Below are 22,565 nucleotides of genomic sequence, written 5' to 3'. Positions count from 1 at the left end.
ATATAATATATTCAGTTAGGATGATGCATTTTATGAATAGCAAATGTGCCTGGAATTAGATGCTGTTTGTTTTTTATTTTCCATTAAGCAAACACTTCTTGTATTGGAAGATGATTTTCGTTTTCAGCTGGACTGGAGTCTACTTGCCATGATTTAATGTAATGCAAGCAGCAAAGGACTTAAGTATAAATCAACTTATGCAACCAGCTTTTCCTACATAAGCACACAATTGTGGAACGCGCCATCAAAAGCCGTGAAAACAACGTACGACCACCTAAACTTTCGGAAATCACTAAAAACCAACCTGTTCAATAAGGCATTCCCTATGGACCCAACGTAAATGCCTGGATCCTGCTACTCAACCAAACCAAAGCTCGCAATGGACATAACTCTCCCTCTCTAAGATTCCAAATGTAACACATAAACCTTATCCTACGATTCCCAAATGTGTCTGTAGCACATGAACATTATCCTACCACACATCACACTGTATTTGTTCTTTACCGGACTGGGCGAACGCCTTTACGGTACTATGTAAGCCACATTGAGCCTGCAAATAGGTGGGAAAATGTGGGATACAAATGTAACAAATAAATACATAAATAAATATTGTGAACGAGTGTGTGCTTGAGACAGAGAGTAAATGCCAGGATGCTCTACCATGGTTTCTACTTGTAGCAAAAGAGCAGCATGACAATGGTTGAACTTGAACCTTCACAGATACAACTAGATAAAGTTACAAAAGTGAAGCAAGACACTTTATTAACACATTCTGAAGCCTTGTTACATCACAGGTACAGTAAATTAGAAATAAAGTCTCATTGGGATTCAGGTACAGTAGATACTTCATTATCCAACAAAAATGGAACTTGACCCATTGCGGATAACCTGAAAAGTCAGATAATCATCTGACTTTTCAGGTTATCCGCAATGGGTCAAGTTCCATTTTTGTTGGATAATGAAGTATCTACTGTACCTGAATCCCAATGAGACTTTATTTCTAATTTACTCTACACAGAAACAGCTTCCCCGCTCCCGAACTGCTCCCCCCACTCACCTTCTCAATCATAGCCCCACCCCCCCCAGGTCCAGTTGAGAAGCCCTTGGGGTAAAGCAGTGAGGTTGGAGCAAGAGTAATCCCCAGTCACTCCTTTCAGAGTGGCTGGCCCGAACTCTTCCATGATAGAGGTTTATAAGGTCCGGAATGGCGTGGAATGATAGAAAAGTTAGATGATAGGATTTAATGCCAGTTTTTGTGATGTTTATGGCCAGTGTTTTACTTGTTCTACATCCTGACCGGAACCCCCCCCTCTGCTGACACACAAAACTCTGATAGTCTAGTGCCCCCAACCCAAGCCCCCCTCACATAAAAAAAAAAAAATAAATCCCTGGTAGTAAATTGTAATGCTTCTCAACCCTCTCCTGAAGGCACACCTAGAGGGGCATAATCGAATGGTGCCGGCCATCTAGATGGCCGCCGCTGCAAAAAGCGGTCCCGAAACGTATTATCGAAAAAGATGGCCGGCCATCTTTCGTTTCAATAATACGGTTGGGGTGGCCAAATGTCAAAGATGGCCGGGTTTGAGATGACCGGCATCGGTTTTTGCCCATAATGGAAACTAATGCCGGTGATCTCAAACCCGGCCAAATCCAAGGCATTTGGTCGTGGGAGGAGCCAGCATTTGTACTGCACTGGTCCCCCTGGCATGCCAGGACACCAACCGGGCACCCTAGGGGGCACTTCTAAAAATAAAAAAAAAAATAGCTCCCTTACCTTGGGTGCTGAGCCCCCCCCAATCCCCCCCCCCAAACCCACTCCCCACAACTCTACACCATTACCATAGCCCTTATGGGTGAAGAGGGGCACCTAGATGTGGGTACAGTGGGTTTGGGGGGGGAGGTTGGAGGGCTCCCATTTACCACCACAAGTGTAACAGGTGGGGGGGGGATGGGCCTGGGTCCACCTACCTGAAGTGCACTGCACCCACTAAAAACTGCTCCAAGGACTTGCATACTGCTGTCAGGGAGCTGGGTATGACATTTGAGGCTGGCATACAGGCTGGAAAAAAGTAGTGTTTTTTTTTTTTTTGGGTGGGAGGGAGTTGGTGACCACTGGGGGAGTCAGGGGAGGTCATCCCCGATTCCTTCCGGTGGTCATCTGGTCAATTGGGGCACTTTTTTGACACTTGGTCCTAAAAATAAATGGACCAAGTGACGCCGGTGAAATGCTCGTCAGAGCCGGCCATTTTTTTTCCATTATCAGGCGAAGCCGGCCATCTCGTAACCACGCCCCGTCCCGCCCCCATCCCGCCTTCGCTACCCTGCCGAAATGCCTCCTTGAAGTTTGGCCGGCTCCGCAACGGAATGCAGTCGGCGCCTGCCAAAATCAGCTTTCGATTATACTGATTTGGCCGGGTTCAGGAGATGGCTGGCCATCTCCCGATTTGTGTCGGAAGATGGCCGGCGATCTCTTTCAAAAATAAGCTGGCTAGTCAATTAGGTTTTCAGCATCACTGCAATGAATGTGCATGGGAGAAATTTGCATATTGCAGAGATCTATTCTATGCAAATCTAACTCCTGCATATTCATTGTGATGATCCTGAATACCTGACATGCAACGTCAGGATTGAGAGGCACTGGTTCTAGTGTACCCCCTTTCCCCTCAAGCCCCCACAGACCACCTACCCATCCACCACAAAAAGTTGAAAGGCTGGAGCAATGGTTCTGTCTGTTTACCTGTCTTATCTAGATTGTAAGCTCTTTGAGCAGGGACTGTCTTTTTGTGTATGCTGTACAGCACTGCGTATGCCTTGTAGCACTATAGAAATGATAAATAGTAGTAGTAGCAATGCCAGATCACTCCTACCTCTGGTGACACTGTTATTCCAGATGTTAGCACCTCACTCCTAATGGGCCATCCTATGAAATAAGGCACTGCTAGGGTCAGATGCTGCCATTTTGATTGAAAACAGCACCAGACGCAGGAATGAGTGGGCCTTCCGCTTGCTTTTTTGACTATTTGAGGTACGTGGGGATGGTCAGGGGTTCAGGAATTAGATGGGGGTACACTAGACTACCGGGGATTTATTTTTTTAATGTCACGGGGGGGAGGGGTGTTGCTGGAATTCCAGGGCATTTTGTGAGTCAGGGGGGGTGGGGGGCCTGCTAGACCACCAGGACATTTTGGTAATTTAGTGGTTGTAGGGGGGATGCAGAACCTGTGTTTTATTTTTTATTTATTTAATTTTTTAAAGGTCCTCCTTCCCGTCAGTGCTACTACTACTACAACTTATCATTTCTATAGTGCTACTAGACGTACGCAGCGCTGTACACTTGAACATGAAGAGACAGTCCCTGCTCGACAGAGCTTACAATCTAATTAGGACAGACAAACAGGACAAACAAGAGATAAGGGAATATTAACGTGAGGGTGATAAAATAAGGGTTCTGAACAAGTGAATAAGGGTTAGGAGTTAAAAGCAGCATCAAAAAGGTGGGCTTTTAGCTTAGATTTGAAGACGACCAAAGATGGAGCTTGATGTACCAGCTCAGGAAGTCTATTCCAGGCATAAGGTGCAGCAAAATAAAAGGAACGGAGTCTGGAGATAGCAGTGGAGGAGAAGGGTGCAGATAAGAGAGATTTACCCAGTGAACAGAGTCCCCGGGGATGAATGTAGGGAGAGATGAGAGTGGAGAGATACTGAGGAGCTGCAGAGTGAATGCACTTATAAGTCAATAAGAGGAGTTTGAACTGTATGCGGAAACGGATAGGAAGCCAGTGAAGTGACTTAAGGAGAGGGCTAATATGAGCATAACGACACTGGCGGAATATTAGTCATGCAGCAGAAGTTTGAACAGATTGAAGAAGAGACAGATGGCTAAGTGGGAGACCTGTGAGAAGCAAGTTGCAATAATCTAAGCGAGAGGTGATAAGAGTGTGGATGAGGGTTCTGGTAGTGTGCTCAGAAAGGAAAGGGCGAATTTTGCTGATATTATAGAGAAAGAAACCACAGGTTTTAGCGGTCTGCTGAATATGTGCAGAGAAGGAGAGGGAGGAGTCGAAGATGACCCCAAGGTTACGAGTTGATGAGACAGGAAGGATGAGAGTGTTATCCACAGAAATAGAGAATGGGGGAGGAGGAGAGGTTGGTTTAGGGGGAAAGATAAGAAGCTCAGTCTTGGTCATGTTTAGTTTCAGATGGCGCTGAGACATCCAGGCAGCAATGTCAGACAGGCAGGCTGATACTTTGGCCTGGATTTCGGCTGAGACTTCTGGTGTGGAGAGGTAGATCTGGGAGTCATCAGCGTAAAGATGATACTGAAAACCATGGGTTGAGATCGGAGTACCAAGGGAAGAAGTATAGATAGAGAGAAGAAGAGGTCCCAGGACAGATCCCTGAGGTACACCAACTGACAATGGGATAGAAGTAGAGGAGGATCCACTAGAATATACACTAAAGGTACGCTGGGAGAGATAAGAAGAAAACCAGGAAAGAACAGAGCCCTGAAATCCAAGTGAGGACAGCGTATCAAGGAGTAGGCTGTGATCAACAGTGTCAAAAGCAGCAGATAGATCGAGAAGGATGAGGATAGAATAGAGACCTTTGGATCTGGCCAGGAAAAGATCATTGGAGACTTTTGCAAGTGCTGTTTCAGTTGAATGAAGGGGTTGAAAGCCAGATTGAAGTGGATCAAGAATAGCTTGAGATGAAAGAAAATCGGCAACGACAGTGAACAGCACGTTCAAGTATCTTGGATAGGAAAGGGAGGAGGGAGATGGGGCAATAGTTGGAAGGACAGGTAGGGTCCAATGAAGGTTTCTTAAGGAGTTGTGTGACTATGGCATGTTTGAAGGCATCAGGAACAGTCGCAGTGGAAAGTGAAAGATTGAGGATATGACAGATAAAAGGCATTTGTGTGGGCAGTGCATTTGCCAATCACTGCCCACACACTGACAGGAAGAGGTTCATTTTAGCAATGAGCTGCAGATTACTGCTGAGGTGTGCCCTGTTGTTTTCTGACAGCGCCCGCTTTTTAATATGGCAGTAATTTGCATGCTCATTGATCCATCCTGTTGGTAAACTTTTATGTTCGAAACTTTGTGCTCAGCCATCAGTGTGTGGCTTTCTGTATCATAGAAACAGAGAAAAATGTAGGCAGATAAAGACCATGTGGCCTCGCCAGTCTGCCCATCCATGCCATGTACTCTTCCCATCAGTCCCTTAGAAATCTTATGTACTTGCCCAAGATCTACTACTACTACTTAACATTTCTAGAGCGCTACTAGGGTTACGCAGCGCTGTACAGTTTAACAAAAAGGACAGTCCCTGCTCAAAAGAGCTTACAATCATCTCTTGAGTTCGTCTCCACCACTTCCACCAGGAAGCCCTGAGAGGGCAGAAGAGCATGAAATGTTGGATAGGTAGAGCATGTGACAGAGTGGTCATGTTTAGAAAAGGAGCTTTTCTGAAACTGTGGCAGCTGTAGACATGCTCACAATAATGAGTGTCTTATATTTTAATTTCTTATGTACTGCCTGCAAGCTTGAAGGCTATTGAATCAATGTTCAGTTAGGTACAGTAGGCATTTTTCTTTCCCTGGAGGGTTCACAATCTAGGTTTGTACATGAGGCATTAGAGGGTTAAGTGACTTGCCCAAGATCACAAGGAGCATCAGTAGGATTTGAACTGGGCTCCCCTGGTTCTCAGCCCACTGTTCTAACCATTAAGCTATTGTGGATATCTTGAAAACCTGACTGGCTGAGGTTCCCCCCCCCCCCCCCCCCCCCCAAGGACAAGTTTAGGATCTTCGTTTATATCAAATCCATGACTCTTACTACTACTACTTGACATTTCTAGAGCGCTACTAGGGTTACGCAGCGCTGTACAGTTTAACAAAAAGGACAGTCCCTGCTCAAAGAAGCTTACAATCTAAAGGACGAAATGACAAGTTGGGGCAGTCTAGATTTCTTGAATAGACTCTTTACCCTTTAGAGTTGCAATGTATACATGTGTTTTTTAAAAAATACATTGTATCTACACCTAGAGTACACTCACGTATGTACACCTGCCTCGGAGGACCTTCTCCCCCAGATTCTTATAAGATCACCCAAATTTGGGCACAGTCAAGAGTTGCATTTGCAACTGAATTAATGAGCCATTAACGCTCAGTCGGCTGCTAACCATCAATAATTGGTGCTAATTGTCACTATGTGCAGCTTTATTAAGGAACTGCACCTAAGTTCTGTCACACACAACCCAGAAGGGGGTGTGGCCATGGGCGTTCCCAAGAGTTAGGTGTGTGTGACAGAATTGGGGGGATGCACGGCAGGATTTACACCTGGTTTCAGCAGGTGTCAGTCCCGGCGCCTTACTTTAGTCACAGGAGTTGCCACTATGCACTGTTCCATAAAAGATGTTTATCCCAGAACACCCCTGCCGGTTTTGCCGGTCCATTTACTGAATCTAGACCTCTGCTTATTTTATGACGGCACAAGCAGTAGGTGCTTATCTTGCCTTTATTCAGTTGTCAAAAATGAATCCTTCTAGCCAAATCTTTGTTTTTTCTTTGTTCTGATCTCCAGATACCCTTTCGTTCCCGTATTTGATTTCAATTTCTTAGAAAATTACTACTACTACTATTTATCACTTCTATAGCACTACAAGGCATACGCAGCACTGCACAAACATAGAAGAAAGACAGTCCCTGCTCAAAGAGCTTACAATCTAATAGACAAAAAATAAAGTAATCAAATCAATTAATGTGTACAGGAAGGAGGAGAGGAGGGTAGGTGGAGGCGAGTGGTTACGAGTCAAAAGCAATGTTAAAGAGGTGGGCAACTTAAATTTTATTTTTCTTAAAATCTTAGCAGTGATGATGGCTCTTTTGTACATATGAAATTGTGATGGGTTCCTTCAGGGGCCGTGAACCTTCAAATTGCAACTTTTTGAGATTTGGTATTATGCGGTCTTTTGAAGCTGAATTGTCATCTGGATATCTTCTACATAATTTCTAGGATAAGCAACAGAAAATCTCTTTTACTGTTCTGGGATCTTGCCAGGTACTTGTGACCTGGATTGGCCCCTGTTGTAAACAGGATACCGGGCTTGATAGACCTTCGGTCTGTCTCAATTTGGCAACACTTATATTCTTAAGAAAAGTTGGGTTTGGTGGATCTTCAGTTTGATCATGGCTGGTTATGTGATGCTCCGCTAATTATCATGTTGAGTTTATTAACAAGTTTTGGACTTTGGTATGATAATGCTTTTATTAATAAAGATAAAATGGCTGCCTTTTCTGGGCATCGTTTTATAAAACTTATTTTAAAATGTATTCTGGTGATGCATTCAGCATAGCTTGACTTTTCTGTTGTCCTTTGTGTGTGATGTGGGAACAACATTGTTACACAGAGGTTGACGATAAGTAAAAAAAAGAAATTGTTGCAGCCCATCGATAGAACACTGCATTAGCTGATACTTGCAAATGCTTTACAGGCAGAGACATATCATTATGTTGATTGGATATTGTTTAATCTGATTCACATTCGACTCAGCTTTGAGCTGAATTTAGCCATAGCTGCAAAGTACTTTAAACGGTTCAAAAATTGTATTTTAAAAAGGTTTCTTGTGCTTACAACAACAATGAAAACATTTTTTAGACTGTTAGCCATGTCGTGCTCATTTAAATCTTCAAGACAGCCTTGAACAGAATGCTGAAAATAAGTGTCTTTAGTGTCATACGCAGGGGCTTTGATTATCTTTGTTTTGGGGTTTATTAAAACGCTTCCAAATTCTTTTTCATTCCTTTAAAAGCAGACAATACCCCAGTGTCAAACACAAATGAGATCAAAGTTCATGAACGGGGCATTGCTGTTAAGAGTCAGGAAAATAACAGCCTCGCTGTTTCCTGGCTGTTTGCTCTTTTTCAAGGTTTCCTCTCTTTGATATCCAATCTCAGAAACGCAGTAGGTCACCAGAGTATTTCATAAAGGTAGACATGCAACTGAAAAATAATGAGATCAATATTCAGTACTGGCGGCAAACAGATTAATGTAAACAACTGGCACTGACATTTAAATTGATACTTATATTCATCGCCACTGGAAGTTTATCAGCAAGGCTGACTGTGTGTGTAATATGGCACCTGGTATTCAACGGTCTAAACTAAACATAGAAATGGGAATTTGTGTATAGAATTCTGGCAGTTACACGCAGGATTGGCGCCATTAATTGGTTCATGTGCGTAAGTGCTTGGCGCTATTCTATAGAATTGGTCCTCAACTGGCACAGCATGTAACTGGGCCGTACCCATGGGTAGAGCATGGGCATATCATGGGCGTGTTGCCATGTGATCCGCACAACTTATAGAATACTGCTGGTTCTGCGTGCTTCATGACGCAGCACAGCAGCTAATTGTGGCTAAGTTTCAGTGCAGATAGTAACATAATACCATAGTAGAAGACGGCGGGTAAAGACCTGTAGAGTTCAACCAGTCTGCCCGACAAGATAAACTTATAGTGTAAGGTATGATGCAGTACTTCGTACTTGATTTTGATTTGTCCTTGCCATTTTCAGGGCACAGACCTTAGAGGTCTGCCCAGCACCGGCCTTGTTCCCCAGTTACTGAAGCTGAATCTGTCCACCATGATCAGGGCACAGACCGTAGAAGTCTGCCCAGCACCGGCCTTGTTCTCCAGCTACTGAAGATGAATCTGTCCACCATGATCAGGGCACAGACCGTAGAAGTCTGCCCAGCACCGGCCTTGTTCTCCAGTTACTGAAGATGAATCTGTCCACCATGATCAGGGCACAGACCGTAGAAGTCTGCCCAGCACCGGCCTTGTTCTCCAGCTACTGAAGATGAATCTGTCCACCATGATCAGGGCACAGACCGTAGAAGTCTGCCCAGCACCGGCCTTGTTCTCCAGTTACTGAAGATGAATCTGTCCACCATGATCAGGGCACAGGCCATAGAAGTCTGCCCAGCACCGGCCTTGTTCTCCAGTTACTGAAGATGAATCTGTCCACCATGATCAGGGCACAGACCGTAGAAGTCTGCCCAGCACCGGCCTTGTTCCCCAGTTACTAAAGCTGAATCTGTCCAGCCACGATCAGGGCACAGACCATAGAAATCTGCCCAGTACTGGTTTCGTTTCCCAGTTACTGGTGTTGCATCTAATCACCACTAAGTTGGTTTGGTTCCATGCCTTCTATACAGGATTCCTTGTGTTTATCCCACGCATTTTTGATGTGCTGCAAATCTCCAGCTGCTGGTGAACATTAAAGCCATTTGGGCTAACATTTAAATGGAGTTATAAGAGCTTTTAATACATTGGAAGTCCACAAAAGCTCACTGTCTATCTCAAGATATCAAACGGTAAATATTGTAATCATCGCATTCATATGATTAGGTTAATACATGTCTTTGAGTTCTTATTATTCTGTTTTTTTCCTTTTTTTGTTATCTTTCTAGTACTTCACATGTGAATACTTTCTCTGGTTATTATCATATTTTATTTTATATATTCTAAGCTTTATTTTTTTGTGTTGTCTTGTAGTCACATTGTTCTTCCTTTTCCCCACCTCCACCCCATTCATGCTGTATCCATGGATGCACCGTGTGATACCTGCATAGGATTTAGACAAAAATCAGCAGAGAGATACCATGACTTTCATATATTCATAAGTCTGAAAGTGGCCAAGTCAGAGGTACTTTCAGAACATGTCACCACTTCTGTCTTCTTACCAGTAAAACAAAAATCCGCCCTGGTCTTCAGGGACGCTTGGGTGTGCTTGAGTTGGGGGTCTAGTGAGGAGGATGAGTGAAGGAGGGTGGTGTCTACTCCGTTTGTGGCTTCTGCTTGCCAGTGGATGCCACAGAGAGTGTGTCTTGGAGGAGATACCCCCTTCAGTCCTTAGATGGATGAGGATTTACCAGTCTACCCAGGCATTCCATCTAGAAGAGGGGGAGATGAAGCTAGAAGCATAGGAGCCAACTTTTCAAAATTATTGGGGGTGCTAAGCCCAATGGAAATGACCCCTCCCTGAACACACACAAGGAATTTTTCTCAATATTGGGGGTGCTCAAGCACCCACAGCACCCACAAGGCTCCAATGGCTAGAAGGATTTAGGGGAGAAAATGTGGAAAAATAGTGGAGTAGAATTTGCATGATTCTGTTTGTCTTGTCATCTGTGGATGTGGCTAGCACTGTCCGTGGCTGATAGAAGAACGTGTGCTACATCCATGTCCATATTTTGCAGCTGAATGGAGTTAAGTGTGCAGACTGTGTGCATAGCACTTTCTGTGGTTAGAGAAATGTACAGCTCACTTTCCTCTTACTGCATTACACATTCATTTATGTAGCGCTGTGGGATTTTGCAGCCAAAATATCTTTGTTTTGTTTAGTTTCTCCACATTGCTTACAGGAATTTTCATTTTATTTTTATATTTTTCATTTTGGGACAATGACATAAACAGTGCAACTCTTTGTGAAGAGAATGTACTCTTCCCTGCCAGTATGCACATATGACTGTTACCATGAACAAATGAACACTCTTCCACAAGACTTAAAAAACCAACATTTTCGTTTTTTTTCCTGTTGTGTTGAGCATTTCCCATGTCCTTTCAAATGAATACATGTCCCTACAGTCAATAGAGTCCTTGGCTTGATCAATGTGCTCCTACCGACATAAACAAAAATCTTTTCAAAGTACTACTACTACTATTTAGCATTTCTATAGCGCTACAAGGCATACGCAGCGCTGCACAAATATAGAAGAAAGACAGTCCCTGCTCAAAGAGCTTACAATCTAATAGACAAGAAATAAAGTAAGCAAATCAAATCAATTAATGTGTACAGGAAGGAAGAGAGGAGGGTAGGTGGAGACAAGTGGTTACGAGTCAAAAGCAATGTTAAAGAGGTGGGCTTTCAGTCTAGATTTAAAGGTGGCCAAAGATGGGGCAAGACGTAGGGGCTCAGGAAGTTTAATCCAGGCGTAGGGTGCAGCGAGACAGAAGGCGCGAAGTCTGGAGTTGGCAGTAGTGGAGAAGGGAACAGATAAGAAGGATTTATCCAAAGTATCCAGAGTGACTCCCAGGTCCGTTCCGATCCACTCGGGGCCTCTGCTCAAGGTGCACAGTGCTCCTACCAGGTGCTGTGGAGGACTTGCAGCGTTCTGCATATCCTCACAGCTGCATCCGGGGTGACTCCCAAATCCACCCCGACCTTCCCAGGGCCTTCGCCACAGTTACCCAGGGCTTTCGCTCCACCTACCCAGAGCTACCAGGTACTTCTTAGCTTTCCTTCTAATAAGTTCTGGGAGAAGAGGATATTTCTCTGGTAAGTGAACAAATTTTGCTTGTGCTTTCGGAACTTGAAGATTGGGGTTTAAAGGAGGAACTGTAAGTTAGTGATAGGCTGATATCCTTAATACTTTAGCAAGTTTTAAATTACGGAAAAAACTCAAAAAACACTAAGATGGAGTCAGCAGTCCAGCAGCGAGAGGGGTGCTATCCAGTCTTTTGCATTGAGTGTCACATGTATGATTATCTCCCAATTGGTGAGGTGTCATATGTGTGTGCCCGATGCAAAGAGCTCCTAGCTCTCAGAGAACGTGTCCGTTCCCTTGAGGCTAGAGTAGCAGACTTGATGGAGCTGAGGGAGACAGAGAGGTACATAGAGGAGACCTACAGGGATGTTGTAGAGAAGTCCCACCTCCAGTCAGGTAGCCCCTGTGCTACCTTGGAGGAGGGAGGTCTCCTAGAAGGAGAGCATCACCCTGGTGAAGTAGGAAGTACTCCTGTAGCCAGGACCTGCCCACCAGGGGATGTATTATCCTTTCGCACCGAGGATATATCTCCAAATGTTGCCCGGGAGGGAAAGGTTAGGACAGCTGTTGTACTTGGTGATTCGATCATTAGGCATATAGATAGCTGGTTGGCTGGTGGACGTGAGGATCGCCTGGTGACTTGCCTGCCTGGTGCGAAGGTGGCGGACCTCACGTGTCACCTAGATAGGATTCTAGATAGTGCTGGGGAGGAGTCCGCTGTCTTGGTACATGTGGGTACCAATGACATAGGAAAATGTGGGAGAGAGGTTCTGGAAGCAAAATTTAGGCTCTTAGGTAGAAAGCTGAAATCCAGATCCTCCAGGGTAGCATTTTCTGAAATGCTACCTGTGCCACGCGCAGGGCCCAAGAGACAGGCAGAGCTCCAGAGTCTCAATGCGTGGATGAGACGATGGTGCAGGGAGGAGGGCTTTAGATTTGTTAGGAACTGGGCAACATTCTGGGGAAGGGGGAGCCTATTCCGAAAGGATGGGCTCCATCTTAACCAGAGTGGGACCAGGCTGCTGGCATCGGCGTTTAAGAAGGAGATAGAGCAGCTTTTAAACTAGAAATGGGGGGAAGGCCGACAGTCGCTCAAAAGAGCATGGTTCGGGATAAGGTATCTTTCAAAGATATCACCATAACAGGGAAGATAGAGTATCCTGATAGTGAGGTTGCAAAAGAGATTGTAGTAGATCGGGTATCTTTAAATAACAATAAAAATCAGACAAAAGATTGCCAATTAATACTGTCAAGTACTAAGCATGATGTACTTAGGAACAACAAACATAGTTTGAAATGTCTATATGCGAATGCCAGGAGCCTAAGAAATAAGATGGGGGAGTTAGAATATATTGCACTAAATGAAAAATTAGATATAATAGGCATCTCTGAGACCTGGTGGAAGGAGGATAACCAGTGGGACACTGTCATACCGGGGTACAAATTATATCGTAGTGATAGGGTGAATCGGATTGGTGGAGGGGTAGCATTGTATATTAACGAGAGCCTTGAATCAAATAGATTGAAAATTCTGCAGGAAGCAAAACACTCCTTGGAATCACTGTGGATTGAAATTCCATGTGCAAAGGGGAAAAGGATAGTGATAGGAGTGTACTACCGTCCGCCTGGCCAGGACGAACAGACGGATGCGGAAATGTTAAAGGAAATCAGGGACGCAAACAAACTGGGCAACACAATAATAATGGGGGATTTCAATTACCCGCATATAGACTGGGGTAATGTAACATCTGTACACGCAAGGGACATAAGATTTCTTGATGAAATCAAGGACAGCTTCATGGAACAGCTAGTTCAGGAGCCGACAAGAGAAGGAAAAATACTAGACTTAGTCCTTAGTGGTGCTCATGATCTAGTGCAGGGGGTAACGATACGAGGGCCGCTTGATAACAGTGATCATAATATGATCGGTTTTGATATTGGCATTGAAGGAAGTGAAACTAGGAAATCAAGTACGCTAGCGTTTAACTATAGAAAAGGTGATTACGACAAAATGAGAAAAATGGTGAAAAAAAGACTGAAAGGAGCAGCTCGCAGAGTAAAAAACTTGCATCAGGCGTGGATGCTGTTTAAAAACACCATCCTGGAGGTTCAGGACAAATATATTCCACGTATTAGGAAAAAGGGAAAAAAGACTAAACGTCAGCCGGCGTGGCTAAACAGTAAGATAAAGGAAATCATTAGAGCCAAAAAACAATCCTTCAGAAAGTGGAGAAGAGAACCAACTGAAAGTAACAGGATAGATCATAAGGAATGCCAAGCCAAATGCAAAGCGGAGATAAGGAGGGCAAAAAAGGACTTTGAGAAGAAATTAGCGTTGGAAGCAAAAATACATAGTAAAAACTTTTTTAGATACATTAAAAGCAGGAAACCGGCCAAAGAGTCGGTTGGGCCGCTGGACGAAAATGGTGTTAAAGGGGCGATCAAGGAGGACAAAGCCGTAGCGGAGAAATTAAATGAATTCTTTGCTTCGGTCTTCACCGAGGAGGATTTGGGGGGGACACCGGTGCCGGAAAGAATATTTGAAGCGGGGGAGTCGGAGAAACTAAACAAATTCTCTGTAACCTTGGAGGATGTAATGGGTCAGTTCAGCAAGCTGAAGAGTAGTAAATCACCGGGACCTGATGGTATTCATCCCAGAGTATTAATAGAACTAAAAAATGAACTTGCGGAGCTACTGTTAGAAATATGCAATCTGTCCCTAAAATCGAGTGTAATACCGGAAGACTGGAGGGTAGCCAATGTTACTCCGATTTTTAAGAAAGGTTCCAGAGGAGATCCGGGAAATTATAGACCGGTGAGTCTGACGTCGGTGCCGGGCAAGATGGTGGAGGCTATTATTAAGAATAAAATTGCAGAGCATATACAAAAACATGGACTGATGAGACAAAGTCAGCACGGATTTAGTGAAGGGAAGTCTTGCCTCACCAATCTAATGCATTTTTTTGAGGGGGTAAGCAAACATGTGGACAATGGGGAGCCGGTTGATATTGTATATCTGGATTTTCAGAAGGCGTTTGACAAAGTGCCGCACGAAAGACTCCTGAAGAAATTGCAGAGTCATGGAATCGGAGGTAGGGTATTATTATGGATTAAGAACTGGTTGAAAGATAGGAAGCAGAGAGTAGGATTGCGTGGCCAGTATTCTCAGTGGAGGAGGGTAGTTAGTGGGGTCCCGCAGGGGTCTGTGCTGGGTCCGTTGCTTTTTAATGTATTTATAAATGACCTAGAGATGGGAATAACTAGTGAGGTAATTAAATTCGCCGATGACACAAAATTATTCAGGGTCGTCAAGTCGCAGGAGGAATGTGAACGATTACAGGAGGACCTTGCGAGACTGGGAGAATGGGCGTGCAAGTGGCAGATGAAGTTCAATGTTGACAAGTGCAAAGTGATGCATGTGGGTAAGAGGAACCCGAATTATAGCTACGTCTTGCAAGGTTCCGCGTTAGGAGTTACGGATCAAGAAAGGGATCTGGGTGTCGTCGTCGATGATACGCTGAAACCTTCTGCTCAGTGTGCTGCTGCGGCTAGGAAAGCGAATAGAATGTTGGGTGTTATTAAGAAGGGTATGGAGTCCAGGTGTGCGGATGTTATAATGCCGTTGTATCGCTCCATGGTGCGACCGCACCTGGAGTATTGTGTTCAGTACTGGTCTCCGTATCTCAAAAAAGATATAGTAGAATTGGAAAAGGTACAGCGAAGGGCGACGAAAATGATAGTGGGGATGGGACGACTTTCCTATGAAGAGAGGCTGAGAAGGCTAGGGCTTTTCAGCTTGGAGAAGAGACGGCTGAGGGGAGATATGATAGAAGTGTATAAAATAATGAGTGGAATGGATCGGGTGGATGTGAAGCGACTGTTCACGCTATCCAAAAATACTAGGACTAGAGGGCATGAGTTGAAGCTACAGTGTGGTAAATTTAAAACGAATCGGAGAAAATTTTTCTTCACCCAACGTGTAATTAGACTCTGGAATTCATTGCCGGAGAACGTGGTACGGGCGGTTAGCTTGACGGAGTTTAAAAAGGTGTTAGATAGATTCCTAAAGGACAAGTCCATAGACCGCTATTAAATGGACTGGAAAAATTCCTCATTTTTAGGTATAACTTGTCTGGAATGTTTTTACGTTTGGGGAGCGTGCCAGGTGCCCTTGACCTGGATTGGCCACTGTCGGTGACAGGATGCTGGGCTAGATGGACCTTTGGTCTTTCCCAGTATGGCACTACTTATGTACTTATGTACTTATGAATCTTCTGGGTTCTTCTCGGAGTTTGACCCTCTAGGGATCAATTTCCTGGTTATCAGTGATGGGTGGTGCAGGTGGAGACTTTTCAGGCTTTTGAAAATTCTTCTCAATGGCTCAAGAGCAGAGCTCCAGTCCCTTGAGTCAACGTATTGTTAGTTTAAAATTAGTCAAAGCTTTTTTTTTGTACCGACATGAAGAGATTAATCAAATCTCTATATGATCAAAACCAATGCTCAGAGTAATACAGTAGGTAAAGGCAGAAAAAGAAAACTGACCCATCCAGTTACTCCTGTCCACACTGTATTCCAATTGCTCGTCACATCGTGTGATCCTTTGAACCTTATGGGACCGATATTCAACCAGTAGAAGGTGCTGAACCTGGAAATTCAATGCTGCGCCGCATGCGGCAATTGGCATTGAATTTCTTAAGCTAATAGTCAGCACTAACCGGTTAAGTTCCTAGCGGTTAAAGATAGGACGGCTATTTACGTAGACCTATTTAACCGCTAAACCTAGTGCTGAATATCAACGGTACCTGGCTATATCTAGTTAGCTGCTGTGCTAACCACGAATATTCAGCAAGATAACCAGTTATCTCCCGCTGAATATTTGTGGTTAGCCGGTTAAGAGCTATTTAAACGCTCAGCGGCCAATGCTGATTGGTTAAATAGCACTGAATATCGGGGGTATCCGTTCTGATCCAGAATAGTTTTTCTTACTTTCCTCTACCATCTTGAAAAGTTCCTCCACCCAATATATCTCCGTTCCTATCTAACCACAGGCTGCCCAATATGCAAAAGGGTTTAACCGGCAGGAGAGGCAACTGTATTCAGCGGTACTTAACCAATTAGTGCCCCTGAATATCGCTACTAACCAGCCATCTCTGAACCAGTTAGGTTAGGGGTGGACCAGGGCAGAATGTGGATGGAGCACCTACTTAGCTGGCTAGAAGCGATTTTCAGTCCGCTAATTGGCTAAGTAACCACATAGAGCTGGAACAGCAAAAAGACTGAATGTAGGCTGGTACCCGGTTAACTTTCAGTGACCTCAGTTTAGCCCTTACCAACACGGGCTGAATATTGGGCAGAAGGATTTTGTAATAATCTCAGTAGTTACCAATACATGCAGAGCAGTTGTCCAGACTTCTGGCCTTTTCGGTCCCCTGTATAGCCTGTCAGACAGCCTGGTTATGAGCACCACAGTGTCACTAGAACATTTATTTATTATTCTTCAGGGTTGGTAAATTGTAATTCTTGAATTTTCACGGAATTCTTTATCATTGGCAAATCCCTTCATTGCACAGCATCAAGAATAATTAAGGTATTGTAGTACCTAAGCTTTCCAGATCACACAAGCTCCTCCTTCAGAGGTTCAGGTGACAGGGTACATCTTACTTATTTCCACATAGAGGGTCAGGTCTGTAAGGTATATAGTAACAGTTCACATGCCGATTATGCATGTAATTCCACCGAAGTGCTATTCTGTATCTCATGTAGTGTGTATTTTAAAGGGGTGTGGACATAGAAGAGTAGCCCTAATGCTTAGTCCAGTGGGCTTTGATGCCAGCATCCTGGGTTCAATTCCCACTGCAGCTCCCTATGACTCTGGGCAAGTCACTTAACCCTCCATTGTCCCAGGTTAAAAAAAAACAACCTTAGATTGTGAGCCCTCTAGGGGCAGACAAAGTACCTGCATATGGCATGCGTAGTGCTGCGTATGTCTAGTAGCGCTATACAAAAGATTAATAGTAGTAACTTATAGAAGACTATACTTCATGTGTCTGACTCCAACACTTGTACCCACTCTATGGCAGTCTTACGTTCTCATATTTTCAGTGTTACGCTGAATACTCCATAAAGGAAAGGAGGCACACACATTCCTTTATAGAGCATATTGATGTTTTACAAAGAATAATAGAGCCAGTAGTTAACTTTTTAGGCTGTTTTATTTGCCTCTGTAATGAAAGTGGAAACGTTTTGGGGTCAGCTTCTGCAATCCACGATACAGTTACAAACATACACATGTTGAAGCATTAGGAACAACTCCAGCTCGACAGTGTGAGCCAGTACTGCTTCTTGGAATGCGTAGATCTTTGCTGCGTTACCACTTCTGTAAGCAAACGCCAGCCCTATTCCCTTTCTACCACTCCGGACAGTGACCCAGGCGTGTGTAGTGTTAACGAAAAGCCCTGATGTGACTTGGCAATGGTGTGGCAGGACTGGATGTAACATGTGACATTGGAAGTAGATACTATGGAGATACAACTTGAAATGTTTAGTGCTGTGGTGCGGTATATTTCTTTGTACCTCTGATATGGTTTAGAGTTAAAATACCAAGAAAAAAAAAAACAAGATATATTGTGAAAATGTCCTTTTAATATTCTAGACGTATAATGGTCAGAATGAGAGTAACGAAGACTATGAAATTCCTCCTATAACTCCTCCCAACCTCCCAGACCCTTCTCTCCTTCACCTGGTGGACCATGAATCAGGGTATCACTCACTGTGCCACAGCCTCCCACCAAACAGCCTGATACCAGCCTACTCCTATCAGAACATGGACCTTCCAGCTATCATGGTGTCCAATATGTTGAGTCAAGAAGGACATCTTCTCTCCAGCCAGCTCCCTACTGTGAGTACAAGTTTCTGTATTATGTTGGAATTCAGTTGTTTGGTTACTTACTGTGTTTTAAGACCCTCCTTAGTAATATTAACATTTTGCAGGTACGTGGCATTAATAGTTAAAATTAATGGGGGCTTGTTGCAGAGCCTCTGTTGGGGGTTCTGCCCAGCATTTTCATATGCAGTTAGGGGTCAATTCAGTAAAGGGTGCTAAAACTTTGGATGCTGAGATAATGTTCTATGGCAGAACATTTGTGCCAAATCTGGCATAGAATATTCGCATAAGTACCCAGTTACACGCCAAACTGTAGACGCAACCACGTATGCCAACAGAAACCTGTAAATCCTGGTGTGAACGTTGGGCATGTGACCCCAATATTCTATAGTACTATGCCTAAGTAATTGGAATGCCCCTGAACCACCTATGTCCCCCCCCCCCCCCCCAAGGCCATGCCCACTTTTGAGTCATGTGTGACACATTGGGTGGACAGCATTATGGAATAGTGGATAGGCAAATGCATGTGAAATCCAAATTAGTGCCAATTAAAATCAGTAATTGGTTGTTACCATCCAATTGACTAATTAGTTTATGCGTCTATCTGGGCTCCACATACAAATCTGGGGGCCCGAATTTTAATTACCTATGTAGAACCTGAAGGTTAATGCCTTCTATTAAGGTGAAATTAGCTGCTGCACTGACAATTAATGTGTGGTACCGTCCGACGTCATATATTAAGTAGGAGGCACCTGGTTTCAGTGGCATACCTAGCTTGCTTGGCACCTGGGGCGAGTTGCTGCTGCCCCCCCAAGCACATCACCTTCACCACCCTTCCTTGTAGCAAGAGTTGTCAGCTCTGCCGGTCCCCTGCCCCGGAACAGGAAGTGACCTCTGAGGAGCATGGAACCAGCAGAGTCGACAGCCACACAACTACTCCATGTAGCCCCTTGCTGCCTGCACCATCCCCACCACTCCACCCTTGGTACGCTACTGCCTGGTTCTAGTCATCAGGAATGCATGTATTCTAATCAGTTACACATATAAAATCCTGACTAGTAGTAAAGCATGCCATGTTTTGAAGGCATGTACTTTGCCAGTGGGGGTGCACATGGGTGGAGTTTGAGCACAGCAACAAATCTGTGTATAAATTATAGTATTGTATAATATGTATGCGTTCTGGCGAACGTCCGGGTGTGGGCTGATGTAGGTGTTTGCACATTAACCCCTGGATTCTATAAAAGCTGCTCAAATTTGAGTGCATCCTGAATGCATATGCAATTAAATTGTTTAACGAGCCAATTAACATCGATTGGGCGTTAACAATCGTCGAATTACCCATTGAGCTAAGAAAGCAAACTGGTTCTAGGATTTTTTGAAAACTGTTGAAAACCTTGTTGTATAAGAAATTTTTAATGCGACTGTGTTATTTTTCTTGACGGTTAGTTGACCATCATGTGTAATATTCCTGGAGTTGGTCCAGTTTACTCTTTTGTGAGGCCACACTGAACTTTTGTGGTAAGTGTGGGATACAAGTGTCATATATTATTATTATTGACGTTAATTGGCACCAATTTGGATTTGTACGTACATCTTAAAACCTTAAACACCCCAGGACACACACTCCGGATCTCAGACAGCCTAAAAATACTCTGAGTCACAATTGACCGCAATCGCACCCTCAAGAGCCAAGTAAAAACCGTAATAAAGAAAATGTTTTACTCAGTGTGGAAACTCAAACGAATAAAACCTTTCTTCCTGAGGGAAACCTTTTGCAAATTAATACAATTTATGGCCCTAAACCACGCAGATTACTGCAACGGAATCTACGCGGGTTGCAAAGAACAACTCACAAAAAAACTCGAAACCGCCCAAAACACAGCAGCCAGATTGATATATGGTAATACATGATTCGCAAGCGCTAAACCCTTCTGTGAAAAGCTGCACTGGCTCCCAATCAAAGAACGGATCTTCTTCAAAATCTGCACCTTGGTCCATAAAATCATCTACGGCGTAGTCCCAGGATACAAGATAGACCTCATAGATCTACCAACAAGAAGCAGATCCAGATCAGCGTGATCATACCTAAACCTACACTATCCCAACTCCAAGGTCTAAAATACAAAACAACATTTGCATCTAGCTTCTCTTACATGAGCGCGCAACTATGGAATGGACTCCGGCATTCTGTGAGAACAATACATGACCATCTAAACTTCAGGAAATCATTAAATACTCACCTCTTCAAAAAAGCCTATCCCTCCGATCCAACGTAACTCCCCACACCCAGCAACACAACATAATCAAGGATCATACTGGACAACCTACTATCATCATTCTCCTCAACCCAATGACGCCTGAATCACATCTACCTCATCTGACTGCAACACAATCTTGTATTTGTTATCAACTGTAATGGCAAATGCCTTTACGGTTACTTGTAAGCCACATTGAGCCTGCAAATAGGTGGGAAAATGTGGGGTATAAATGTAGCAAATAACTCTTGCTACACGCTGTTCTTTACAACTACACGCCCAAATCCCATAGCGTTCAACCCAAAAGGGGGTGAGGTCATGGGAGGGATATGGGCAGGTCAGGGGTGTTCTGGAAATTTGCGCTAAGTGTTAGAGAATACTGTGGATGTACGGCCAAATTGAATTATACCTGGAATCAGCAAGCGTAAGTCCTGGGGCCCAGATTTGGACACAGGAATTGGTGCTATACGCTATTCTGTGAAGGACGCTTAACTTGGAGCACTGTTTATGGAATAGGTCCGGACACCAATTCTTTCCGGCACCCACATTTGGGCCTCATTTATTGAATCTGGTCCTAAGTGTGCGTTTTTCTGCCACTTCTGCTAGTGTTCTCTATAGAAAAGTTGACGCCTACTTTAATTTTGGAATAGGCTTGAATGAAGCACTGGCTGAGCCTCTTATCCTAGGCATCCTCCGATAGGGCCTGTGTTATAGATTTACCCTCTATCGTCAACATCCTCATTACGCATTTAAATGATTACAAGAATGGCAGTTGCGTGCATGTGTGTGCACAGTTTTCACATAACGAACAATATTCTGTAAATACCTGCTTAGATTGGCAGGGAGGATGTTCATATGGGCAGAGCATAGATAGTGCTCAAACTTTACGTGCATAACTTCTAGAATACTGTAAGTTGCTAATACACCAGCTCCATGGCTGGCATAATTGCTCATGCCTAAAAGTTAAGTGTGTGTAGATACCCATCTATGCTAGTATGTCATCAAAACTGTTTTCTTTAAACTGCGGATACTTCGTAAAATGAGAGATCTTCTGTCATTAGCGAATTTTCATATGATACTACAGAATTTTCTCCTACCAAATTTTTGAATATTTCAATGCTCTATTAGTTGGTCTTCCATCGTCTACTTTGAAATTATTGCAGATGACTCAAAAGTCTGTAGCACATTTGATTAGGCACAAGTTTTTAAAATTTAATCATATTTCTCTGGTATTAGCATCTCTCCATTGGCTTCCGATTTAAATCCAAATCCAATTTAAAATCTTGACCTTGGTTTTCAAGGTATTGAAAAACGAAGCTCCGTCTACTTTGTCAAGCACCCTGAAACTCTACAAACCAGTAAGGGCTGCAGAAAAATACTTGCTTGAGTTCCCAGGTTTCCCTGTAATCAGCCTTCTTGGTCTCCAGTCATCCACATTTCAAGTGGTTGGCCCTAAATTGTGGAACTCATTATCATCGGAACTCCATAAAATAGATTCATTCATGTCATTTAGAAAACAACTTATAGAAATGTCTATTTCAGAAAACGTTTTCTTCATTTTGCCCATTTTTGGGGGTATATATTTTATTGCTCTGATGATGATACTGGGAACTGGCTCTCAGATTATTCTTTTATATTGTTTTATTATGTTGCTATTATACATATGTTGATTATGTATGTTTACAACTGTGATCTGCCATGAACTGCGGAATGAGTAGAATAGAAATATTTTTAAAAAATAAAATATTATATAAAGGAAAGTAGACACCTATGTTCCTTAATCGAATAGACTCCTATTCATCTAACTTTTGCTATTTGGAAGTCGTCTCTGGAATGCTCTACCCAAACATATCCGATCAACAAGTGAATACCTTCCTTTCAGGAAATTATTGAAAACCCACTTATTTAAACAAGTTTGTTCAACTCAATAGTTCTCTACTTTAAACATTCACTCACTTAATAGTCAATTACCTTTGACGTCCCCTTTATCCTTTACCGTCTGATTTCTTCCATACCATTTCCCCACTTTTCTTTTCCCTTTCTTCTTCCCTGTACCCTTTCCTACTCCCCTCCCTCCTTCCCTTTTCCCTGCTTCTCT

The 22,565-nt window shown here is 43.5% G+C and overlaps 1 protein-coding gene across 1 annotated transcript in view; it reads left to right on the top strand.

Annotated features, from left to right (window-relative positions):
* The window catches only part of LOC115458852 (TOX high mobility group box family member 2-like), a gene marked incomplete at its 3' end in the record, with an annotated part of 179,877 nt that extends 161,650 nt beyond the window's left edge, over nucleotides 1-18,227 (top strand). Inside the window, exon 4 of the mRNA XM_030188688.1 lies at nucleotides 17,982-18,227. Coding sequence (XP_030044548.1) covers nucleotides 17,982-18,227 — 246 coding nt within the window. The remainder of the gene's footprint in view (nucleotides 1-17,981) is intronic.
* Nucleotides 18,228-22,565: the final 4,338 nt, after the last annotated feature.

Source organism: Microcaecilia unicolor, unplaced genomic scaffold, assembly GCF_901765095.1.
Source record: "Microcaecilia unicolor unplaced genomic scaffold, aMicUni1.1, whole genome shotgun sequence".
NCBI lineage: Eukaryota > Metazoa > Chordata > Amphibia > Gymnophiona > Siphonopidae > Microcaecilia > Microcaecilia unicolor.
This window is presented reverse-complemented; position numbering and strand designations above follow the sequence as displayed.